This window comes from Talpa occidentalis, unplaced genomic scaffold (genome assembly GCF_014898055.3).
Source record: "Talpa occidentalis isolate TD23 unplaced genomic scaffold, MPIMG_talOcc4v2.1 talOcc4.9, whole genome shotgun sequence".
Lineage (NCBI taxonomy): Eukaryota > Metazoa > Chordata > Mammalia > Eulipotyphla > Talpidae > Talpa > Talpa occidentalis.
Genome location: NW_023605305.1, coordinates 37,849,804 through 37,876,714, shown reverse-complemented (window position 1 = coordinate 37,876,714; position 26,911 = coordinate 37,849,804). Strand labels below are relative to the sequence as shown.

At 42.8% G+C, this 26,911-nt stretch overlaps 1 protein-coding gene across 2 annotated transcripts in view; it reads right to left on the bottom strand.

Annotated features, from left to right (window-relative positions):
• The window catches only part of SLIT3 (slit guidance ligand 3), a 610,824-nt gene that overhangs the window by 159,140 nt on the left and 424,773 nt on the right, over window positions 1–26,911 (bottom strand). For both annotated transcript variants that reach the window (XM_054691197.1, XM_054691196.1), the window contains exon 6: window positions 7,720–7,791. In XM_054691197.1, the coding sequence (XP_054547172.1) occupies window positions 7,720–7,791 (72 nt within the window). The remainder of the gene's footprint in view (window positions 1–7,719; window positions 7,792–26,911) is intronic.

The following is a 26,911-nucleotide window of genomic DNA, read 5'->3' as shown; positions in this document are numbered from 1 at the left end:
TAGGTGAGACAAAACAAGTCAAAATGCTGCTCCCAAACCTATTCTGTCAAGTCAGGATTTTGGCCCAGAGACCTGGTGGCTAGAGGCTGAGCCCCTGGGAACAGCAAGGATTCTATCACCTGATTCCCCCTACGAGCTGCTCAGAGATGATAACAGGAGCCCTGATTCAAATGGTCTGCTGGTGAAGAACAATTCAGTGATCCCCTCCAGGCCTTAGAGAATGGTGTACATTTCCCAGAATCTGGGAATATACCCTGATATATTTTCAATTTAGAGATTAAACTGGCTTTTAGTTAACAAGAAAATGTAATCAAATGAAGCTGCTAAGCATCCCCCTCGCTCCCCCCAGATTCTAGTTACTTGAACTTTTAAAGGGCTGCTTATTTAAATGAAGACAAAGTGACCTTGCATTTCAAAGAAATTTTCACTTTTCCCTCAAGTCGATGTTCTCAAAACCAAGCATGACAGTGAAAAGACTCAAGTTCTGGGGTACAATGAGAGAATGGGGTGTATGATGAGGTGCAAGAGGCATTTCTAGAAAACCTCCTCCCCTTCCTAATACTCTAGGGGCTGAATGGAAGTTACTGAGGCTTCCCACAAAGTGCAGTGTAATTCCTGATTGCTTGAATAGATCATAATTTGTGGTATAGTACCTAAAAAAATCATATTCTGGAGATATTTTAAGACGTTCATTAAGTAATGACAGTTCTATATTCAAAGCCGTGTCATGACTACCTACTCCGATTCCCAAGACTGTAGAGACAAATAAAATGTTTGCATTTCCTGGAGAAACCCAAATGAAATGTTTTGTAAATAAATGGAAATGAGTTCCATCTCTGTTAGAAAACACCAATTTTCACTGTGGTTCTAATTTTTGTTCATTATTAATAAGTGAAATGGAATGAGAAGCCAAAGCTTATATGAGAAATGTGCTGTTTCAATAAAACAAAACATTATTTGATATTTAAACTAATTGTGGGACAAGCCCGACTTAAGTTCTGTTCAGGGCTGAGAGAAAACAGAGAATCTAGAGATGGGGGTGGAATGGGAGAGGGGAGCAGGGAGGCTTCAGTTCAGTTAACCCATTTCAGCTCTCACTGGTTCCATGTACTTTAACCAACAACTTGCTAAGGGCCAGGCTTGTAGGGGGAGACAAGGCAACAAAATAGCACAGGTATAGTCACGCCAACTTCAGTGTTCCTCAGCGTTCTGACACTTGGCTATGAGCTCTCTCCTTAAATTCGCATCACTAGCCTAAGGGGCTGGGGATACTGCTTTTACTTTTCAATAAGGAAACGAACCTCAAACCACCCAGTTTGGTGAAGATGAATTGGCAGCCAGTCCTATGGGAGGACCCGATCCTTCAAGCTCAACCTTTGCCTTGTGCTGCCATATCTGGAATCAGATATGATGCTGATTAAACTGAGGTTATAGGTTTAGAGCCGACTGCCCTATGGGTCAACCTTTCAAAAAGAAAGGCTACTACTTCCCAAATTATTGTGGGCATTTATGACAGCCACCAAGTGCTCTAATCAACAGAACTGTTTGCTGGTGTGTGTGCTTTAGAGTGTATTTTTAATTTTTTTTTTTTTTTTTGTAGCAGAGCAATTAGGTGCAGGGACTCAGGTGCCAGGTAGAAAAAGATTTGATAATGGAATAGCAGTCCCCTTTGTACTTGCTGGTGTCATTAGGGCAACTTACCTTCTCTAAACTTTAGTTTCCTCACTGCTAAAATGAGGAGGTTAATAGGATTCACCTTGTAAGGTCATGGGGAGGATTTACTAAGTTGCTGTACTCTAATGTCTTATCATGGGACCTAGAATATAGCAGATACTAAGAAATGGAAGCTATAACAGCAACAATAATATTTACAATAACGACAGTAATAGTTGCTGTAATATGGTTGTATAATACAGTCTAAATCATCATGATTTGTTAATCAGAGCATCCATTCTTCACCAAGAGGATGCTCAGTTGATGCAGAGGACAGACTACCAATTGCATGAAGCTCTGAGTTTCCTGAACTGGACTGATGTCCATTAACTGGACTGACAATGACCACGGATGTCCCAGCACCCTTCAGCCAGGTCAGCAACCCCACATATGAGAGTGTCAATTTCTTCTCACTGCCACCTTCTCATACTGGAAAAGTATTTTCTTCTCCACTCACTCTTATTCTGTGCGTAAGAGGGGCTCACTCAGGGTCAGGCCATGTCATACTAGCTGGGATGGGGCTGAATTAGAATTACCCTAAATTCTGTTAATTCCCACCTCTGCTTTAACTATGGCATCTCTCTTCTCTAAATGTGAACTGAGAGGGCCCTCAACACACAGATTCATATAGGGGTTTGGGGAGTAAGAAACAGGGCGGTGGGGGGATGGTGTTCATCTCTTCTTTCTCATCTTCACAAACCCAATGCTAGATCATTACTTTCAGGTCTAAGGGAATTTGGGGCCTAGTTCACCTTCTGAGATAAAAACCAAGAAGATCAGACATGGGCTATTTCTGCTCACTTCGGAGGTGTCTTTGCTTGCTCAATTTGGGTTTTCTGGACCCCATGTCACCAAACATCATGTAGGTGCGGTCAATTTTGTTGAGCTTAGGTGCAAAGCTTGACCTGCCAGAGCACCTGCTCTGTATGGTCCTTGTTCTATGCTGGCAGCTAGTGTGTCCTTGTGTCCTGGATTACAGGAAGGGTAAGCAGGTAACTGACATGAGTGGGGCTCAATGGGAAAGTGGAGTCCACACGCCTAATCTAATCTAAAGAAGGCATACATTCTTCAGCCACCACTGTCTCCCGCAATGCAGCCTGGGGTTGCCAAAAGCCTGAAGCTGGGAACCTTGACTGGAAATGTTGAGTTTTATGAGTAACATCACATTCAAAATATATGCAATGTTAATTTCAATTAAAGAGCCATTCTCTCCTGGATTGAGAAAAAATCATCTGTGGAGGCTACTACAGTCTGCATGCGCTGGTTTTGAGGGATCCTGAAGCTCTGGTTCTGGCTCCCACTGAAGTTCGCCCTCCCCCAAACTCCTTAATAATGCAAAACACATAATACTGGGTTTTGAAAGGACAACTGTGCTTAGGGTCTCCAGTTTTATTAGGGGTTACTCCCGAACAGCCTAATTGCTTGGAGTCCTCAGAGTAGGCAAAGAACACTGGATGAGAGCTGTGGAGACCAGGTTATAGTTCCTTGGTTTCTGCCAACACGTGTTGCCCTTCAAATCTAGGGTTGGGACCAGGGTGTGGAAGGGAAGTGGGAGCAGAGAGGGGGACCAGGGTACAAAATGTTAGAGGCCTGGACTTTACCCTAGTCTTAACCCTGTTCTTAACCTCTCTGTGCCTTATATCAACAATAAGAGGTCATCTCGGTCATACTAAGGTTCCCCAGAGCCAGTCGACATTCATGTCACCGAATTTCCAAAATTGGCAAGCGACATAAACAGGTGCAAGTCTTTCCAAACAGCACACCCTGGTTATCTGCAGACCTGTTGCATTTGCATGGAGTTTAGCTGGTGCTGGGGGTCAAGGGCGGACCACTCACTGGGAGATGAGAGCATTTTCAAGATGTGTTCCTGACATCTCTGGTCTGGCATTTTTAACAGCAAACTTAATCAACTTCTGCTTGGCTATGTGTAGTCAGGAGATACTGCCTGAAAAGCTTTTTTCTTCTCCCGCAATACTATTGTAAAAACAATAGCTATTTTCCTAACTAGGTTTTCTCATTTTCTCTCATTTTTCATACTCTTAATTTTGTTGGCATTGGACATTTTTCAGACCCAAGCTGGCCTGCTGGACAGGGAAGTGGTCAGTATTAATGGCCACTCTCCATGAAGGCTGGCAGGGGCTGGAAAGTCACAGAGCAGTGCCGAGAAGGATTCCTCACCACACAGGTGGAAAACACAGTATCGGCTGCGTGGTATAAGCACCACATATAAACACCTGAGTATATGACTCACCAAATGTATAGAACAGGTGGAAGGGTCACCATTTAGGTAACAGAAGGGCATCTGCCTCACAGAACACTGCGGCCCTTCAATTAAGAACCTAAAGGTTATGTAGAAAGCGGGGTCTATGTTGTGGGAAGGTCTGAAGGATAGAGCCCCAGAGCCCTGGAGTGCCTATGTCAACTGGTAATATCCAGAAGTGAGAACAAATCATCTCTGGCACTAGAACGTATGTCAGTGGAAAAGCAGGGCTATTTTCTTCCCGCTGTGAGTTGGTTTCCTTTCAATTTGTGGGGACCCGTTAATGGGGGAAAGGGAGTGACAGGTTCACAAGCCTGTGGGAGGCTCTGACATGCTCCAGGGCAGCTAGCTTGCCAGCTCAGCTCTGAGGGCCAGTTGACACCCTGGGTGGCACACACTGGCTACGCATCAGGGGAGCAGAGGCCACGAAAAGCCCAGCAATGAGTGTTAGCAAGGTGGCCTGCTAGCCGGGCTCATTGCTTGGGCCCTGCTGCTGACTAGTGTGGCAGTGACTTGGCTTCTTTAAAGCAGGCTATTCCTGTTATTGGAAGGTGGCAATAGCAGCAGCTTCCCAGAAGGGTCATGCGATGCAGAGATCATATATGCAAGGCACTGGTATAAGCCACCGAGAACTATACAAGCAACGCCAGCTGTTATCACTGACATTACGTGTCCTCTCCTGCAGAGGCTTGGGTCCTGGGAAGTTTCCCCTACATTGTGCTTTTCTTCTGATTTCCTTCACTGGCTACTGGAAAAGGGGAGGGTGCTCGCTCCTTTCCTTTGTCCACCATCTTCTGTCTGGACATCTCCCACTGGACATGAGCCAACAATGAGGTTGGTGTGGGCAGAGTGCACAGTCTTCTCCAGCCTTGCACCCATTTCTTTATCCTCACTGCCAGGGGCTCCCTTCAGACTCACTTCCTAGGTTTTCATTCTGCATAACCAGTAAAACCAACCTCAGCCTGGTGGAAAGGAGTTTCTACAGCATTTCCACCCATAGAAAGGTTGAAATGATGGCTGATTCCGTATGAAATATTTTTTCTAGCACTTGATGGCCACAAACTTTCCTTAATTTTGAGAGTGCTTTCCATGAGATAATCATGGTCCTAACTTTCTACTTTCTACTGATCAAAGTCAGAGAGAAAACAAACCTGAAATACTAATTTTGCCTTTTTAATTTGCAGATTTGGAAAGCTTTTTGAGACTTCGAGATTATCTCCCTGAACATAGGGTGTTTCGAACTCCTCTCACTTTCTCTCAAGAATTTATTAAGTTACTATCGGATTGCCCTCACCTGGTTACTGTTTATTATTTCATTGTCAAGATTCTTTATGGGGTCTAAGTTGTGATTACAGAGAAAGTATTATAAAATGTCAATGTGTGGATGAGATCTGGAAGGTCTGGGAGGTGGAGAGGGGAGGTTCTTTAAATGGAGATGTCAGCTCCAGCCAATTTCAGAATGGTTCTCTATTAAGATGGATGGTGCCAAAGCCATTTGCCTCTGCTGGAAATTAAAAACCCATGGAATAACTGATTATGATTAATTTTAAGTACTTAGCCATGCGAAGCCATAGGAGAGCGTCTTTTAAACAAAGCCATTGATCTGGCTTTGTTTGGAATTGAGAAGATAAACTAATCAGATCTGTGAGCTCTCTGCAATGATGGGAAAGAGAACTTTTTTTTTAAGCTTCAAGTTCGAGAGAACTGATATACTTGGATACTGGTAGTATTATCTTTTAATAGCAAAATCTGACAGGTGCCCACCACTTTGGTCTCTGGACAGGGTCTGGGTGGATGAAGGCATGTGCGGAGAAAGGTAGGGGGGTGGAAAATTAACATCAGGGAGAGAGACTACCCTATGCCACACATAAGTCATCTCAAAGATGAGGCAACAGAGAGCGGTCCACTAGCTTATTGAAAGTCCCACAGCCTCCAGGATCTTAGCCCAAGGTGTCTGCCAATAAAAGCCTTTCTTTCCCAATTGCCTTCCTGCGAGAGGGCACCACTCCTAGCGGAGAGAACTAACATGAGGCTATCCGGTTGTCACAGCTGTTTTATGGCAGCTGGTGACTTCCATTTCCTGGTCTCTTCCCAAGGAATTTTCTCATCTTTCTCAGGAATAGGGTGATATGCTCTCTGCAGCCCTTTCTACCAATGCTTTTTTGTGGGTAGGGAGAATTGAACCTCTCCTCCTGAGTCCCAGCCTCTTGAGAAAGAAGTCTGGGGCTACTAAATTTGGGATGGCTGCCTCTCCCTAGCAGACATGCATTTGTTACTGGTTCTGGGGTCAGAGTTTGGGTGAGGAGACCATCCGTCTTAGGAATGACAAGCTGACCTCCCTGGCTGTGGGTCCTGCCTCTTCCATACTGGGAATGTCTCAGTTTTCATTAGATTTCCAGCAGCCTGCAGAATCAGCATCCCCTTTTATTTCCCGTAATTCTTCTTGGAATCACCTTCTCACACAAAGTAGAGGGGAGTTCTCCAATCACTTGCTACTGTCTGTGGGGCCAGGTGTAAAGGAAGGTAGAACTTTCACTCCCTCCCACCTTTTGTGCACAAAGGACATTTTAATATGCTCACTTATTTGCTTGACATTTCCTCATTCTTCTAGAATTCAGACATGTACTGGTGACTATGTAATTTTTTATCGACATGAGGATGCTCAACAAATCCTATTCTTCTCATTCATTAGATCAAACTGTACCCTGAGGGTTATTTGCAGAACCAGGCAGTCACAGAACTTGGGAAGGAGAATTCACCCCCATGATATTACAACAACCCCCTTAATTTTTCCCAGTGGGAAAATGCAGGCTCCTGAGGATGAAGGAGACTTGCCCAAGGTCACACAGCTAGTTAGGGGCCAAGTCAGGACTGAACCATGCATCCATTGACACAAGTTCCACCAAGCCTTCATTGCCCTCTTCTCCAGGTCGCCCCGGATCTGGGGCAGCTAGATGTGTAATTTTGGGTGAGGATAATAAAATGTTTTCTTACACAATTCAACTTCAGTTTGAATAACCCAAAGATGACTTCTAGCTGACTGCCCCCCTGGAAATCAGGTTTCCTTAGCTCGACCCACTTGAAAATCCAGAACACAGAAAGACAGCGATGCATTTTTTTTTTTTAGACAAGGTACAGAGGGAGGGGCTCTAGGGAGGTGTTTCATCTCCCCCATTCAGTCACTTTAAGGTTACCGCTTAAAGTTTGATTTTAAACCTGATGTGAAATCCCAGGAGCTGTGGTGACAACTGGACTTAGTCAGGCTGTTTGGTATTCCCTCCAGTTCTGAGCCAAGGTCTCTTTCTTATTCGGGGCGATCCCAACAGACCCTCTGGTGCAACCCCGTCTCTCATCTCCATGACCTGTAAACTGTCTCCTCTAGTGCCCACACTCCAGCAGACTCTCCCAGAATGCGCTGGCAGGTGCTGGGGGGCTACTCCAGTCCATCTGCTTCTCCCAGCAATAAACACTGCGGGAGCATCAGGGGAGAAAGGACTCAATTGAGACTTAATTAGCAGGAACCCCAGTTTGTGGGAGGTGAGAAATCACACTTTGCTGCCTGCAAACACTTTGGCCAAGGTGAGCCGGAGGGGATCTCCCAGTTCCCAATTTTAATAGCACTGCAGCAGAAGCCACAGAAATGCATCCACACGGACCCCCCTGGACACACACTGCCCCCCTTCCTCTTCTCACGGACACACACACCCGCACACGCACACAAGGCAGCGATCGCAAAAGCAACTCACAGGATCTCCAAATCGCGCAGCGCTCGGAAGGCTCCATCTTCAATGCAGCTGATGTGGTTGTTGTCCAGTTGCCTGTGGAAAAGCAAGGGGAGAGCGTGAAGGCGGAGTGGGGGCAGCGCAGGGAGCCGGGTGGCCCGGGCCGGGTGTCCCCGGCCGAGGAGCGCCTGTCCCTCCACCCCTCGCAGGCTCAGCTCGTCCCTGCCAGGAGCTCGCGCAGAGCCAGGCTGTCTGCCACGCTGCTCCGTCTCTCCTCTCTGACTGTCTGAGAACTACACAGACGCGCACACCAAAGGCTGTCAGGTCTCAGTAAATATTAATTGCGCATTTTTTTTTTTTTAGGCAGAAGGGAGTAATTTCATTACATTAGGGCATCCAATCCATTACGAGCTCTTACCGTCATGTCACTGAAACAATTTCATTAAGCTAAAGGCCTGTAAATCATTGGAGGTCACTGCGCTGCCCTCCGCGACCTCCCAGAATGCTTTTTCTCCTCTCTCCCTCTCCCTCGGCTCCCTTTTACTGGAAGTTGCCGTCTCCTGCTCTGACACAGTGCTAAATCTCAAGGCTTTATCTGCCCAAGAGCAGCGAGGGTGCATGGGGAATATACCAATTCCAAATTAGACTCAACTAATCTAATTTTATAGTCTTTTTATTATTCTAAGCACCAAATGTCTGTGGTGGTTTGATGCCTCTGTGCTTTGTTATGGGGCCCATCTGGTAGGTCATTCTATTGAAGCATTTTCTGACTAAATACAGATTCCCTCAAACTGCACCAACCATCATCAACATTAAAGAAATCCATTGATGAAAGCATTCCTGATGGGGGGAAAAAAGGAATACTGTTACTGCCTTAAAGATGTAGCACTTACATTTAAATTGGGGAGGATTAAATGCACCTCTTTCAGGACTTCTTTTAAATTTCCATTTCTATCATATGAGCATAAAAATAATGTCTTTTTTTTTTTCAAATGATGCCTTGACTAATATACCTTTGAGCTGGGGGCTGAGGGATTTTAGTGGAGAGAGAAAAAAACAGATATCATTAACTCTAAATCAAAATATGTATGTATACCAGGATATTCACCACATCACACCCCAACTTAAATATCATATATTACAGATAATGCATTATTTTCTAGAAAAAAATGCTATACACAAAATGGGTAATGTATTGGGTAATGTATTTTGTGTGTGGAACACACCACGGTCTTGGGTGAGGGTGGGGGAGCGGGGCTGACTGAAGTTGTAAGACTGCATTGGAAAATTCCCTTATAGACTCTTTTATTCCCCTTTTGTCTCAGAAAAAAATCAGTCCCTCTCAGGTGGAGGGGTATCCCGATGCTGGAATTTTCATTCCTAACTTGTACCAATCTATGCCCTCGCAAGATGTGTCAAAGCTCCACTTGGTAACCCTCACAGAGGGTTTTATATTCCACTGAAGGGAAGGTGGGGTGGAAATTAAAATAACTGCTATCATAGATGTAGGATTGTGTGAATGTACAGTAACGGAATATGCACAATTAAGAGTGATGGAGCTTGCAATCAAACATGCGGGTAATTGAATTGTGCCCATAGATGCTGGTGCTAGACATTTGGAATAAAGTATAAACAGGAAATGGGTATATCAAGGAGCAGAAACACTCTTGCGGATGCCTCCCATGCAGAAACTCAGGGGGCTCTCTATCTTGAATTCTTCAGTAGCCTTTCTTTTTTAAACTGTTTTAACCATTTTTTTTAAAAAAGATTTATTCATCTATGCATACAAGAGCTGGGGCACAGGCCAGAGGTTAGGGGGGTGAGAGGATTCACCAGAGACAGAGTGGGGAACAGAACAGGCAGATTGACCAAAGCACACTGCTGAGGGGAGCAGCAGGTGAGACAGGAGAGGTCTGCTGCACCATGTGGGCTGCTCCCTGGCTGGCTGGGAATTGAACTCATTTCTTAACATGAGCTCCTTTTTAGATTTCTCACAAGTGTTGGGGGTGCCCATTCCCTGCAAAAGTTCTATGAAGGCAGCTTCTAGGATTTATCTCCAGTGTAAGGGTCCATGAATCAACAACCATTGCCCCATGCCAAGGCCACCAACCCTTACCAAGCAGAAATGCAGGGGAGCTGGCTTTGGGCCCCAAGAAATTGTTCACAAACATGCTGAATTCAGCAAAAACAGTACCACCCGCCTGAACAGAAAAGTATCTAAATCATCAGGTTGGGAAGTCCGGGCAAGAGCGGAGCCATGGCAGCTCGTGGCTTGTCTGCTGTTGTGCGGGTCTTCCAGAGGGGTCCTGACTAGTGGAATGTTATTTATTTGTTGGCTTTGTGGAGCACTTTCCATTCCTTTTCTTTCTGAGAGCACCAGAAACCAAAAAGGATACTCTAAATGTATAGAATTTTATCTGGAAAGGCTGCAAACTGTAGGGGAGAGAAAAAATGCAGAGAAAGAGAAAAAAAGAAGTTGTAGAAAGTTTTTTTAAAAAAAGAGGGGGGAAATTCTTAAAGATTCTTAAAAAAATCCCCTATAAACCAGAGACATAGTAGGGGGAAGGGGGCAAAAGAGGAGGGATTAGGGTTAAAATAAGGGGGAGGGTGTGGGAATTGTATGGGAAATATATAACCAAGAAGAAAATGTATACATTGTGTAAAAATGAAAAATGATGTAAAAATATATAAAATAAAAAATAAAGCAATAAAAAAATCCCCTAGTATTTTAAAAAAGTTCCATCAGGATCCTGCCACTCTGGATACTGAAGTGGTGGGAACAAAGACTGTGAGAGAGGGCCCTTGTCATCTAAAGGCTAAAGGGGAGAAGTCTAATATACTATCAACTATGCAGTGTTTAAATAGTTCCAGTGGGTGGCAAAAGTTGGTACCTAGTGACTTATTAGTGATCAGAAAAACCAAAGTTTAATATTGGCATCTTTGTGAATGTATTTTATAGACTACCTTAGAACATAGGAAATGTACCAAAATTTAAAATATTTACGCCTAAGAATGTTTTTCCTAGAAGACAGTTATTATAACCAAGACTGTCTATTTTTATTTTAGCCAAAGATAAATGATATCCCTACCTGGGTAGTCAAAGAACCAGTAGTAAGATGCTTCACACATCATGTAACATGCCAATCTGTAGGGGTACAGGCCTATGAGGGTCCCATCAAGCCAAAGAAACCTGAGTCACCTAATTCCCAGATATTATATCTCCATGGCACTGAACATCAGAGTATTCATAAAAAGTGCATTGATTATTTACAATCAATCCTGATATTTCATGCAAAGTAGGTGTCTAAAATAAAATACACAAACAATTGCAGACAAGGTCCCTTTTTCTTCCAAAATTACGATTCAGACACACATGCTAGTCCTAAAATAAGGAGGGGAAGAGGTGAAATAAATGCAAGCTCAACATTTCTTTGGGGGTTTGGGGCACTGCTAAGCACATGCACAGTGCCTTCTGGAGCCAAGATCAAAACATTTGACTTCACGATTTGCTTCTGAGCCTCGATGGAGTCCTTGGATGTATGTTCAAGCTCTCAGGTCAAAGGTCCCTATCATGCCTTTGAAAGGACTTGGGCACACAGAATTCAGCAGCCTTGGGGTGCCCAATGGCTCACTTTCTGTTTATCCTTGACAATAACTGCTGCCAAATATCCTGTCTATTTACTACACAAAATAACCTATCCTGGTGCCCAAGCACTTCACAGCTGGTCACATATGACTTCAGAAGAATTTTTCTATTAAAAGTGTGGCCTAGCTCGGCCCAAACTATACAGAAGAAAGGTCTACCCCATGAGCAACTCTGTCTGGGCCTAATGATGAATAATGATGGAGCGACTCTTCTCTGTCCACCTAAGGGGCTGTCTTTCTATCAGACAGACCTCAACAAGGGAGCCTCTGGGAAGAAGACTTGGAATAAAGGGAGATTTCTGTGGTGACGATGAGGTGCAGGCAGGCTGCAGATGGAGAGTTGGCTATATTCTGGAGGCAACTTTTATTATCCTATACTTTGTTCCGAATACACAATATGATTTATCCTCTCCTGCCTGTGAATAAGCTGAGAAGCCCCTAAACGTTCACAATATTAAATTAACTGCTCTAATTTCCCTGAGAAGCTCAGGTTTCGGCAAGCAATGTGAGTGCGCAAATGATACCAGAGTCCATTTAGAAAGGAATCCTGAGACAAGAACTCAATGCAGACTCCCCGAGATGAGCTTTCTGACTACTGTATTTTTATACTCTGAGACTATAAACAAGTCAGAAAGGAAAGCCAGTGTGAGTGAGGACTTAAAATAATCTCTACCACCAGCAGACAGGGAGATAGTGCTTTTGTAAGAATTCCCATTTGTAAGCGTATTATTATCACAACCCATCTTTTTCAATCACAAGAGCAAATTTCATAATTGAAGCAGGAAAGAACTATTTTTTGTGGTTCAAAATTTAAAGAATTGTATCTAAATCCTCAATGGAGGATTAAAGAAGAAAGATTGATTACAGTATTATGAGCAATCCACTTTGCTACGACCACCACTGCTATCACCACAATAGAAGAAGAAAGAAAGACGTCATGGTTTCGATGATGCAGTTGAGTCCCCAGGGGGAATAACTTGAAAACAGAAATCTCTAGACATAGGCTTTGGATGCAGGGGAAGACAAGGGGAATTCCCACCTAGTTACCCAGATGCAAGTCTACATACCAGGGCATATGCATCCACATGTTCACTTTTCATCCAGATGTTCTGGGGGGCCCCAGTATCTCGTTCCACAGATGAGTAAGCTTAGCCAGGGGGTGCAGTTGCTCCCTGGTGCCCCAAATCCAGCCGCAGTGTTTTGCTATAGGACTGCAGCTAGAGTCGCTGCAGTCCTCCTTGTGCCAAATGGGGAAGTAGCTAAGGTCCAGCGCCCTTTGGAGTTATTAAACAGCGTGCTGATTTCCTAACAAAACTGTCTACACAAAATGTGCAAAATAAGTGGAAGGACTTTTGCGTGAAATTCACAAGTTGTAGCCTTATTGGAAATTCTTGCAAGTCTAGGGTCTCTGAACCTGACAATTAATTAACCCTAAGAGCAACTGAATACTATTAGATGTTCACGCTGTATTGTGCTGTATGTACTGTATGTATATACCCAGGCTATAGAATGAAGTGTAAGCAAATCTTTGAAAATATTTGGAAGAGGGTTATCACCTACGGTTTTCATATCTCCATTATCTTCAAAGATCTAAGCAAATTCCAGAAATGAAACTAATTTGAACTGGTTTTCAATGAAATACAAATGTTCATAATCATAATACCTATTGGAAGTGTACTTTTCCCTCATATTACAGAGAAAAAGGATTTCTCAACTACTAAACAGACCTAGGGAATCCCTGCTTTCTTTAGACAAATCAGAAGACAAAACATGAAGCAGTATTGTCATGCTGTCTTCCCCCCACACTAGTCAATTGTCCTTTAAGCAGAAAACAAGAAATCTAGCAGTGCTAGTGAAGGTTGTTTTTTACGACAGCTAACATTAAAAAAAAAAAAGTCATTATTGAAGAACAAATTAGAGCGGCATTTGTCTGCTGCTGGCTGGGGTCTTCAAAAGAAAAAAAAATAAGCTCAAGGTTATTCTAACTGGCAAAAGGAAAAAAAAATTACATTCAAAAGAAATGCATATACTTCATATAATTGAGTCTTGCTCACACTTTGTAGGCAAATCAAACACTTGATCTAAGCCACCGTCTGCTAATGAATTGTCACTACTTCTCATCATTAAGGAGCTACTGTAATTCCACATTAAAACAACGTCTCAAATGAGCAAAAAGAGGTGAATGTATGCTTTTGCACATTTTGTACACTTGTTCACCAGACCCAAGAATACATGCATATAGATATGTTTACCGATCCATGAATTATTTATGTATCCACCAAGATTCCTGTCTGTACAACAGACAACTTTATGCTTATTTTTCCTTCCATAATAATTACAAGTAACATCTCCCTATTGTATGTGTGTAATGCAAATGTACATTATAAAATAGACAAAATAGGTGATTGTTGACCTCTGCAATTTAATGCGCCTGTATCCTGTCATATTTACAGAGATATTTAGATAATTAAATGACTGATAGTATCCCAAAGACGCCAAATAACCAAACTTCCTTTGTATAGGATGAAGTTCTAGATTAATTAAGCTCCCTGAGCAGAATATTACGCCTGCAACTTAAAAATAGAGCACGATTTTATTATTGTAATAAGCATCACTATATACACTTTGCCATGTGGCTAGCATCATACCTTTTAGTTAGTATATATCATATTGCTATTCAACATATGCAACTACTCAGCAGGAGAATAACTGCATCCACTCCAGTAGATGCTCCTGAAGGCAAGCATTGCAATAATGCAAACATAGATGATGGATTAGCACCAAAGAGGTAAGTCAGACCTTGGAGAATAAAGAGGTGTTTTACACATCGCTAGGAAATATCAATAATCCCACCTCTGTGTTTATATAGTTTCTGGTATGTTGGGGATTTGGCAAATGAATTTGTGCTGAAACATGCAGGAGGAGAAAATCCCTGCAAACCATCTTAGCATAAAGGACAGTTACTGGAAAGAAGCTGATTTCTCACTCAATTTAGACAATTTTCAATTTGAAACAAATTTCTGCCATTTCTGGAGAAATGGAACAACAAAACAAAAAGTGAATCAAACGAAAATATTCCATATTCATGATGAGATAGCTTCTTTTGTTCCCCAGCATGCACATATGAAAGAGCAAAAATGAAACCCTCCAATTTAAAAAAAGTAAAAATATTTATATAACAAAAACAAAAAATTCTTAGATCCTAGCGCCAAGAAAGCTGTGTTGTTTTTTGCAAAATGTGCGCTTATGTTTGGAGGCTGATTTCAAAGATATCCTTTCCTGTGTCAACCAGAATATTAGGATCAAAGGACTTTACTCTTACAGTGTCCAACTTGCCATGGTTTGTCTGGAATTTTCCCTGTGTTAGCAGGGAACTGTGTGTGACCCACTCTGGGAAACTAGACAGTCCCAGGCAAACTTCAATGGCTGTTCATGCTGTATTCCTCAGCAGACTTCCTTGAAAATAGACTTATTCTTAGTGCATTGTTCTATCACCAGCATTCCTAAACCTTTAAGGGTCTGCTGATTTACACATTTGCCTTCCAGGATTGTCAGTTCTAAAAGGCTCCTCACTGCAAGGACTATAAAATGGACTGTCCTTTGACAAACATACTGACAACTGGGCTGGGAAGACCTGAGAGTATCCAAAATATCCTACTGCGCATTCTCAATCCCAGCGTTGGGAATTAAATTTCTTTGTCAGAAGTATTCTCTGTTTTACTCAGTGGCCTTGCTGATGTCATGAATACTCAGAGGCCGAACAAATAAAAGGCCGTCTCCATAGTGATTGGGGCAGGTTTGTGGTTTCCCTAGTTACACTCTTGAGCGATAACCATCTGTGGTTCCTCAGGGCAGAGACACAGGAGGGGAGAGCGAGTGAGAAGCATGAAAGATGAAATGTGCTTTGGTTAATGGGTCTGAAAGTTATCTTTCACATCTCTGATTTTCACTCCTTTTCTTTCTTTCTTTCTTCTTCTTCTTCTTCTTCTTCTTCTTCTTCTTCTTCTTCTTCTTTTTTTTTTAATAGCAACCAGCATACACTGTAGTGACTCCTAAAATTTTTTGCCCTCACAGGGGTTTCAGACATTTTCCTGTCTGACTCCTGAGGTCAACTATTCCAGCTGTGAATGACCACCAAGCAGCAGTCAGAGTTGAAAATTTCTTTGTAGACTGAAGTGGATACGGCCATCTGAGGATCCTGGGCAGGAAGCTGGTTCTCGTTCAGATCCAGGATCTTCAGCAGCCACGCCCTGGGTTGAAGTCTTGCATATCTCCCTGAGAGCACATCAGGCTGCATCACAGGAGGGCAGAGATGGCCTCCTAAGAGCTGGGGAGATCTCTGTTTCCCTCTGCAAGTATCACCTGGCTCTCTCATGTAGAAATTTAAGATTTTCTTGAACTTACTAACATGTCCAATTCATAGTAACTAACCTTTTAGATGTGCTCACATTTGTAATGATGAATTTTTTTTTTTTTTTGTAAAAGATGAGGCTTTCTTGTAAATTTCTGGGCATGTGAGTTGATTCACATCAGCTCTGTGTGTCTGCAAGGCAGTACTTCTACCCCAGTGGGCCTGGAGGGCAGGGTACCCAGTCAAAGCTAATTAATCTCCAGCCTTTAGGTTTTGGACTTGCTTGGACCTGTCACTCCTTTCTACTTTCCTATTTCTTCCTTTTTGGGATGAGAGTATCTGTCTATGTCTGACCAGCCACTTGTGTGTTGGAAGCATATAATATGTTTGAATTTACATGTTCACAGCCTGACAGAGATTTGTCTTAGAACAAATCACAACTTGTGTCTCACCCATATCTGAGTTAGGTGATATTTAATGAGACTTTGGATTTTAGACTTTGAAGTTCATGTTGGAATAAGTTTGGGTGTACTGAAATGTAAAGAACATATATTGCAAATGGGAAGGATATGAACCTTGGGGGATTACGGGGAGAATGCCATAGACTGAATGCTTATGTCCCCACCCTCTAATTTTATAAATTGAAAATTAGTCCTTAAACTGATTGTATTAAGAGGTGGGGGTCTCTGGTAGGTGATTAGGTCATGAAAACAGAGCTCCTATGAATGAGATTAAAACCCTTATAAAAGAGGTCCAGCTATCCGGGAAGCAGGCCCTCACCAGACACTGAATATGCTGATGCCCTCGTCCTCAACTTCTGAGCTTTCAGAAATGTGAGAGGCAAGTTTCTGCTGTTTATAAGTCACCCAACTTAAGATATTTGTGATAGCAACCCAAACAGCCTAGAAGAATCCATACCCACAAGTCTCAGTTTTTTTTCACTTGTAAAATGGAGATAATAACATCTAGCTCCAAAAGAAGTTTTGAGTATGAAAACAATGAAATAGGTAAAGTGCTTACTTTGCTTGGCAATAAATAATACTAAATATAGGACTTCCACTATACATAATCTCTAAAGTCTCTTTTCAGCTTTGAAGTCAATTTCTGATGAGATTCTTAAGAAAAAGTTCCTATTCATCTTACTCATATCCTTGTGTGATTTGAGTCTATCCCTTTATCCCATCTTCTTCCGTCCTAGACCAAAGACTCTAATATTTGAGATATTCGATATATTCTTTCTGGACTGGCGGCAACAGTTCAGCTTCACCTGCTTTTTGTACTACTTCAATGATATGAAATTGAAATATAAGAAGCCATCAAAAATCTACATGAAACAAAGATGAGTTTTCTTCTACCAGGAGAATGATGTCAATGTGAGTCCATCTTTACAATTCCTATAGGTGGAACTACTAAGAAGAGTAACTGCAAATTTTAACCTCATGTCTCGGCAGACATTTAAAATTAATAACCAAGTAATGTATTGAGTACCTAAAATAGTCGAATGCCACACCATCACCTATGTTGTACAATTTCTTACTCTTAACATTCCTTAAATCTGCACACCAGCCTTCACCAGAAATTGTAATGAGGATGAGACCAAAATCATAACCACAATAATAACTACATACAGTAGGTATTCACTGTTTATTAGGCATCAAGTTTTGAGCTGAGCATCTCAACTATCTTATCCAGGTGGGCCTCACAACAACACCATCTATATTTTTCAGAAAGGAAGTGAGACATGGAGAATCCCCTCTTGGAGCTCAGCTGGGCACCAGGCCTGGTATGCTCACAAGGACTGTGGGTGATACTGCTTTAGATAGTGCTACCCCCCCCCCTTCTCTCTGCCACACTTGCACATACCAGGCATTTACACATTTCCTTGTCTCACGTATGCTGCTCCTTTTCTTCTCCATCAAGCCCCTCCTAGAGGCCACATCCTCAATGGGACCTTCCTGTGCACACTCAGTAAAATAAACTGCCCTCCCCAAATTCTCATGATCCTCAGGCCATTCCTCCATTAAAGCACTTATTTCACAGCTGCAGGATGAGTTGAAAACCACAAGGAAACCAAGGTTCAGAGAGGTTCTGTCGCATCTTCAAGGGAACTTAGAAGGGAGAGTCTGGTTGAGACCTGTCTTGCTGACCTTCAAAGTGTCAGGACAGGAAACTTCTCTTCTGACTGCATGGTCTTAATTATTGTAGCTGGGAAGAAAGTCAGGCTCTGGTCTTAGCATCTCTCACTATGACCTTGCTGTGTTTGTGGGCCTGCATGCATTCTTTCCCAGGTGGCAGGTGAGGGTAGGATATTAAGGTCCCTGAACTGTGTCTCCACACTGTTTCCCATGTGTCTCTCCATCAGATCCCCTGGGAATTCCAGACAATTTGACTTTTGAGATTACTGGGGAAGCAGTCTGATATAGGGCAGGTACCTATACCCAAAGAAGATGCTGCAATTCTGGGTCACCTATTGGGGCCTCATGGTTGGGGTCCTGACTGGGCTGAGGCAGACTAGTGCTTAAATAAGCAGAGGTGAGGCACATGCAGGGAAATGATTCTGTACTCCAAGCGAGTGGCAAATTGCATAGATTTTAATTGTCTTTCCTGGGCATGGTCAGTGCACAGTGGTGACACAGTCTTGTCTTCCAAAGGCATACAAGCTGAGGATCCCAGAACAACTGGGCCGCACTAACAGGTCGTGTACTAGGATGTGAGGGGCCAGTGGCTATTAGCGATGTGTCATTCAGAGGTATTTGGTGGCAGCAGAAGCCAATTAAAATATGTCTTGTAAGCTCAGTGTAAGGGGGATATTAAGGTCTCTGTAATTAACTGCTGAAAAAGGGCATCAAAACTCAGCAACGTGGGCAGTGCTGATAACTACATTCAATCCAGCTAGTGCACAGACCTGAAATACTTGAGGAGAAGGCTAGTTTCTTTTCCTTTACTATTACTGTTCATGAATAATGAGAGCCTGACTCATCAGAAGCAGGAGAGGGGGGCAGGATCTGTCTTGCTCATGACCCCATCTACTCTACAGTGCCTGGCACATAGGGGTTTCAGTATAAAGGCCTCCCTAGAGGGTCAATATGAGATACCACTTTATACCCGCTAGGACAACTATACCCAAAAAGATGTAAAACCAGTGTTGGTGAGGGTATGGAGAAATATGGACCCTCCAACATCAGTGGTGGGAATGTACATGCAGTCACTGTGGAAAAGTTTGGTAGTTGTGCAAAAACCTAAACATAAAATTCCCAGTGATGCAACGATTCCACTTTGGGATATATTCCCAAATAATTGAAAACAGATGTTCAAACAAACACTTGTTTAAAAATGTTCACAGCAGTATTCATAGTAACCAAGAGGCAGAAACCACCTGCAAATGGGTAAACAATTTGTGGCATTTATAGGCAGTGGAATATTATTCAGTCATAAAAATGAAAAAAAGTACGATACATATTACAACACAGATGAACACAGATGAACACAGATGAACACTGCCAAGTGAAAGGACAAGACCTAAGAAGACTCATGGAATGATTCCATTTATGCAAAATATCCAGAACATGTAACCTATAGAAGCTGAAGACAGATGAGCAGTAGCAATGGACTGAGTGCAAGGTGAGTATGGGAGTGACAGCTCAATGTTATGGGGTTTCCTTTTAGAAGGGTTGTATGTTTTAGACAAAAATGATGGCTGCACAACATTGTGAATATTTAATATATACTACTACTACTAAATGCTACCGAACTATACATTGTAAAATAGTAAATTCTGTTGTGAATTTTAACAAACCAAAAAAAGAGGCACTCACTCTTTTTGTACAAGGAGGAGCTTTATAAGAGCTTCACTGCATAAGGGTAATTTTCCTGAGACAGTATCACAGAGAAAGGCAGGAAAGCCCAGGGCCTGATATTACAGCAGGCATGACCAGGCAGCAAATCCAATGTGAAAAGAAATACATTGGCATTTGAACAGAAATGAGAATGAAGGGAAAAGCTATGGGGATGGGAGGGAAGGATTTACCCCACCTACTTTTGGGGATTATTTCTCCTAATTTGTTTTGGGGATACTACCGGTCACTCTACACTCAGGAAAAAATAAACTTGTAATGAGAATGAGACTGGTAAAATTGATAGAAGGAAGAAAAATACTACCAGTTCAGCTTCCAAGTCAAATGGAAAATGCTGAGGGGTTAGCCGCTATTTCGTATTTTCACACCACTATGCCCACCCCTCAGTACCGATACAGACCACTCAGGAGGACTGTCAATGTAGTTCACAAACTCAGTAGCTCACTTTCCTTTTGTCTTTTCTCAGACGGGTTCTTAGGCTCTCTGCCTCCCCTCAAAACCAAAAAGGGGGCCTTCCTCTTACCCTAGGCCCTGAGAGAAATGTCTCTGACAAGAGATTCCTCCTTGACTGGACCTGCTGGGCTATGAGAATCCACAGGGGCAAGGCTCCTGCAGAGACATGGGAGTAAAGGGTGGGATGAAACAGTGACTTGTTTTCCTGAATGCTCATGTCTATATTCTCCCAGGATCTTTGGGTTTGCCACACAGACCTCACTGAACTGAGTGCATCCAAAAAAGTTGGATCAGAAGGAAGAGGCTGGAAGAACAAAGGAAAGAACTGGAAGGTGCAGGCCCCACCGAGAAGATTCCTTCCTGGAAACCAAAGTGGGGACCAGTGTTTCCCACTCTGTGTCTGCAGTGAGTTTCCAGCTTTGCACTGCAGCTACTGCTACATAGCTGCCCATCTCAAGCCTGAAGGAGATTTATTTCTCTCCTGATTCCAGAAGGGAAATAAGGACATAGTTCACACTTGCAAGGACAGGAAACACTGAGCTGTGGTGGGTACATGGGTGCATGTGAAGGAAAGAATAATTCTCTTATTTGCCTGTGGTAGAGTTGTATCTAAAATGCTGTGGTTTGGTGGTGGGAAAAAATAAAAAATATACTTGGGAATCAGAGGACGAGGTGCTCCGAGCTTGCTGGATTATGCCTCAGTTTCTCTATGTTCAAATTTGCCCATCAGCAAAATCAAAGGCATAAAACCCATGATTTTTCTGTGCTCCTCCAGAGCTCACATTCAGGGCTAATGAGTTTTAATCCAGCCCCTGAATCCTCACATGAGGATTTTCTCATTTTGTTTTTATAGGTACTACATAAGGCATCAGATTTTATTTTTAAGGCAGCTTCTCCCTGGAACAGTTAAGACAGGAACTTTGAAAGCACTGGAGGCCTAGATAGCAGGTAGGAAAAAAAAAAACATGATCAAAATGTGGTATTAACTTCTGCCTAACTGCTCCACCAAGCTCAGAACCTCAATAGTTAGTGCCTGTCAGATAAAGATTCTTGTAACATTTTTTAAAGTAGCATAAGACCAGCTCTCTCAAGCTTCTTGATGCTTCTCCCATTAGAAATAAAAGGTGGAGCTATTGTGATTTCTCCCACCTTGCCTCCTTAAAAAGTATCTTCCTGGCTGGAAGCAGCAGGTATCCAAAAGAGCTTCTCTCTCCTTTCCATTAGTTATGAAGATTTCTTTTGACGTGCATTCAGTAATTTCTACAGTGGCCCCTGGAAACTAAGGTTACATTCCCGCACAAAAAAGGGGACTGGGGAAACGAGAGTCCAGAAATAGGGAACACAGAAGGGTAGAAGGGGCTAAAAATCTCCCCTGTTAGTGCCCTCATGCTGAGTGACTCACTGGAAAATTCCTGTAGAAGCCAGGCAGAGAACCAGCCTTCCAGAACATTCCCAAGATTCATCTCTAAAATACATTAACTATGGGACCCAATACCTCCTAGTCCAGAATCCTCTTTGGACTCACATTGCTCTTTCTAACAGTGTGTTTATTTCTGGCTATTTTCCCACCCCTGTCATAGGCTAGTTCTCTTGCAATCCTAGGTTTGGGCAAAACAAGGCCCATTCAAGTTGGACCTGAGGGGGAAAATGCTTATTTTCAGGTCACAAGTACCATTTTCTCAACCATCCAAACTCCATCTCCATAGTGTTGGTCTTTGTCCCCAAAGTCCCAGAAATAGTCTTGCTCCCTTATGGTTGCCCAGCAGTTTTCTTGGCTGTTGCTGGTCTTCTGAAGCCTGATGGATACAGATGGGTGAGTCTTATACTTCAAGTTCTCTAACTCTATTTTCTCATCCTTTTTTGGGCACAGACACCATGGGACTAACCTCAGTAGGGGCCACACACATCTTCATCCCTGATATACTTTGCTTCCTTTGTCCCCGGACAGACGGGGTACAAGGAGGTCAAGACTCACAAGTGAAATATAGAAGGGGTGACTTCTCTAAACAGAGGATGGAAGAGACTTGGGGTGGCGTGAACCCAATAGCCGTGCCATGATGAGCGATGCCATCCCACAGGACTTCAAAACGGAGCTGGAACCCAGCCAAGTGGAGGGATGGGGTGGCTGGGCAGAGCTAACATTTCCTTTGTCTGTGATGGATAGCCACTTTGGAACTATTTCCCATCCTGATTTTTCCACTGGTCAGCAATGAGGCGGAAGCAGGGAATGGAGGGACAGGGTCTGTGTTAGCCAAGAATTCCCGCACCCGCCCAACCCTCAAGAAGAGAGCAGCACCAGCATTGTGTCTGTACAAAAGGTTTGCATTAACTGTAATGAAGCAAATGACAAAATCAATAAAGCGGGAATTGCGCTGCTGTCATAAAGATGATGTAAATCCAGGGTTCACGATGGTTATGAAGCTATTTAGAATTGTAATTAAAACCAGCACCATTTTTTTCAAGATAAAAGCCCCTTTGACAACCATAAATGCAAGCTACAGGAAATTTTCAACAAATATATTCAAAATTAATGTATGGCCCAAAGATGGCATAAATTAACTGAGGATAATCCATAAGCCCAGGCTTCAGAATGTAAGTGCACTGAGTAAAGAGATTTCGATTTCACGTTTGGTTTTCAAGCAATGTGGTTTTCAATTTTAATCAAGTTAAAGCTAGACAGAGCACTTAGAGACTCTGAATGAATGGCAGATTTCTGACAACTACTTTTCAATGAGACTGAAAATGCTGTCTCTGTATTTGCCCAACTTGAGATTTGACGGCATTTGCTATTTTATGCATCCCACATATTTCAGGAATGAATCTAGGACTGTGTGTGTGTGCCTGTGCAGGAGATGACCTTTTGCTTCATTTGGGAGTAGGAGGAGGATGTGGTGGGGAGGAAGAGGACAGGATTTCTAAGTCATAACAAGGTATCTTCCTTACACTTATTTTCTGAGCTCTGATTATAAACTCTAACAGTGAGATTTCTTGAGAAACATCTACTTACCTACCTACCTATCTATCCATCTGACTGTAGAGTATCACTGTTTGCTTTTAAGGCATTAACAATATTGCCTACTAGGAACTTTAGCCCTACTGAAGGAGATTCAAACCCTTTGGGGTTTACAACTCTGTAAAGTTGCATGTAGAATGTCAGGCTTGGAAACAATCTTAGAGACCATCAGATCTAAATCCATCATTTCTAACATAAGAGGAAAGCAAGGATTAGAGAGAGGAAGGATGACTTAAGATGCAAACATAGGATCTGGCAGAATAGCCAGGGCTTGATCAAACCCCTTAGGTCACACTATTTGGGGAGGTAAGAGTGACATACAATACACGAGTAGAAAAAATAGGAGAGCTGGTGATGATGGAAATTGTATTGTCAAGGTGGACAGTCACTAGAAATCAGAGCTGTTTGATTCTTCTAATTCATGTTGGGCTTAAAGTGTGGGGAGCATTGGGGGACTTCTTAGGAAGGAAACCAAGAGTCCCAAGACCTTATATTTTGTGATGGTTTGACATCTTGGGAGGCCTTCTGACTGGGCAGGGATGACCCCTCTCAGACCTAGTTAGTTCCTACAGATAGTAAACAACTTGTCAGTGAGTCTCTTTCATATACAAACCACCCACTGCTGAGTCCACAACCCCATATACCTCCTTTACTTAACTTTCACAAGCTGTTATTTCCCTGTTGTCATCACTTTAGGAGCAGGTATCAGACCACTAGGGACAGCTCCATGCCCCAAGGCCAACCAGAATGATTCAAACTGGCTAATCCCAAGCTGTTACCCTGCCCTGCCTTGCCTTCCCCACAAACACTTCAATAAGGGCTCTGGGATGCTTTCCCATCACACCAGCTTCAGGCTTCTAACTCTGCTGCTTCTCCATGTAGCCCACAAGGCATTGTGTGACTTTGATTTCCAGAACTCTACAAAGTCATATTCAGTGGCACCTTGTCATTGCTTAGTTACTTTTATATATTAAGACTCTGGCACAGATCAAGGGGCCCAGGATTTGGTCACAACTTCTGGCAAATATCTGAATGATCCTGGACAAGTTCAATCGCCATATTTCTAAAAGGAGATATATGGCCTGCATATACTTAAAGTCCTTTCCAGTTTGGTAAGCCTAAGACTCTAAGTGGAGCAATTTGAATCCTGAATCCTTAATTCAGCAGGCTTTGAGGCTGGCCGCCATAGAGGAATTGCACGCTAGCCAAACCACTTATTATAAAAGCACAGCTCATACTTGTCTCAGCAGTAAAATGGGCAAAGAGAGGAATTCATTTTAGTTAATCTAATTGCATTAAGGAGCTGATTCCCGAAAAAAGGTCTTGGATTGATGGTCTACTGAGAAGATTTGTCTTCTGCGACGAACAACCTGGCAGAAGACATGGGCACATCTACCACTCAATTATACTGGTTGATGGCAGGTTCCTCAAATTGAACATGGGCCATCTTAATTGCTGGAAGGGTACACATACCATGAAACAATTTCATGACAGACCCAAAAGGAAGCTGAGTGGCAGCCCTTGTTTTAAATGGCCTGAAACATGTATAGAGAACCCAGGAAGGTTTGATTCAAATCACCCAGACACCCAACAAAATTCAAAGATGGAATCATTAGTTTGGGAGTCTTGGGAATCCTCTTTTTAAAAGACTTATTAATTTATGCAGAAGAACTGGGGTCTAGGCCAGAGGTGCAGGGGGTGAGCGGATTCACCAGAGACAGAGTTGGGCACATAACAGGTGGATCTACTGAAATACACTGCTAAGGGGAGCAGTGGGCAAGACAGGAGAGCTCTGCTGTGCCATGTGGGGTTAACTCCCTGGCTGGGGATTGAATTCAGGTCATAGCGATGATAGCGCTGAGACTTAACCCCTAGGCTACCAGGAAAGCCCAAAGCTGAACCCTTTCAACATTAGCAGCTGGCTAGTGGTAGTGAGAGCATCACTTGATGGGACTATAGGAGTTGAATCTAGAAGTGTTCAACCTTTCTTTAGAGAATAAAACAGAACCATTTCTAAAGTCAAGTCAAAGTTGAGACTCTTGGCTTTGTGGTCTTCTATTTTTCCTGTAGCTGGAACACATGTCTAGGGCTGGTATAGGGAGGTCAAAGGAGTCTTTTGGGGGATATATATAGGATATATTTATATACGTATGAATTATTTTTTCCCAGTCCTGCATGAAGCAAGTTCTGCAGTCAGAATCCAGGGGTTTGTTCTGGTTTGGCTCTGCAGTTTCCCTGCTCTGTTTCTTTATATTTCACATCCTGGGGATATTTCAAATAGGGCAAGGGTAGTCAAAGGCAGATGAAAAGGGGTGGAGGCAGAACATTCTATTTAAGGAAAATTTGGGGAAATGCTTTTGTTTTACCTACAGTGAAAAGTCTTAAAAGGCCAGATGCAGAAAATTCCAGAAATTGATTATAACTCATTGAGGAGTCGCTGGTGGTATCCTCCTTACTCTGTTGTTCAGGGGTGAGTCACTATCACTCCCCATTCATCACACCCCCCTCCATTCATCTCTCTCTCATCCATAACTGCTAACGATCATGTAAGAGAAAGTTGAGATTTATCTTCTTCATGAACTGGTGTAGGTAGCAACGTGCGCTGGGAGTGAAAAAGGACATGCTGTGGAGGAGACACTCATGCTCATGACTTGAAGCATTCACGGCCCCAACTTCAATGTGGTTTGTTAACCAGACCCCACAGTTTGGTTTGCTTGACAAGTGAATAACGACTCAGTTTCGGTATCTTCCCAATGAACTGCTGTCCTGTTTTTTTTTAGTGATTTCACAGAGCCAGGAACACACGTTGAACTGGGGTATTGGAGGCTTTTTTTTTTTTTTTTTTTTGGTATAAAAAGAAGCAAGCAAACATTTGCAGGGTTGTGAGCTGAATATGCTTAAGTAGACAAAAGCGATATTCAGTCAGTGATCTAATTGACATTTTACTTGGGCAAGAGAACTGGGGCCAGCCCAATGGCAGGCAGATTCATTTTCCAAAGGTCATGGGGTTGGCTGCCGTGACTCGTTGTTGAAAGATATCTCAGAGCTGGTCAAGGCCACGATCAGAGGTGTCTGTGGAATACAAATAATTCCTCTCATTCAAAACTGACAGCCACAACTGAGCATGGGTCAACGTGGTCGTACTTATGCAAATGGTAATATCATAGTTTCCAGGGATGCAGGGTCAACTGTGGCAGAGAAGAGGCAGCAAGGAGCATGGCTGCCCGGGAGTCTTGGGCGTTCTTGCTCAGAAAAGCACATTGTGGTGTGTCCTACCAGGGAATCAAGCAAACGGTGACCACTTTCACTCTTTGGGTTAAGATTAGATAGATTTCTTTAACTCACACAAAAATTTTAAAATATGTACAGGCATATCTCGATTTACTGTACTTCGCTTTACTGTGCTTCACAGAGAAACAGTTTTTCACAAATTGAAGGTTTGTGGCCACCCTGCATGAAGCAAGTTTATCTGTGCTGTTTTCTACCAGCATGTGTTCACTTTGTCTCTGTGTCACATTTTATTAAGGTTTGTACATTGCTTTTTAGACATAATGCTATTGCACATAATCTAATAGACTATAGTATACTGTACGTGTAACTTTTATTTGCACTGGGAAGCTAAAGAATTTGTGTGACTGCTTTTATTGTCTTACTGCAGCGGTCTCTGAGGTCTGCCTGTATACATGCACAGGACAGGATAAAGCCCAGAGACCATCCAGGAGTCTGAAGTGAAAAACAACACCCCTGCTCTAGTCCTGCAGTTGGTTTCCTTAGAAGCAATGCCTATTAAAGTTTCCCATGATGTTTGTCCATAAATACTTCATTGAGGACCTCCCTGGTGGCACAAGGGGTTAAGCCGCAGCACTATAAAGCTATCCGCAGCCTCTGCAGCAGGAGTTT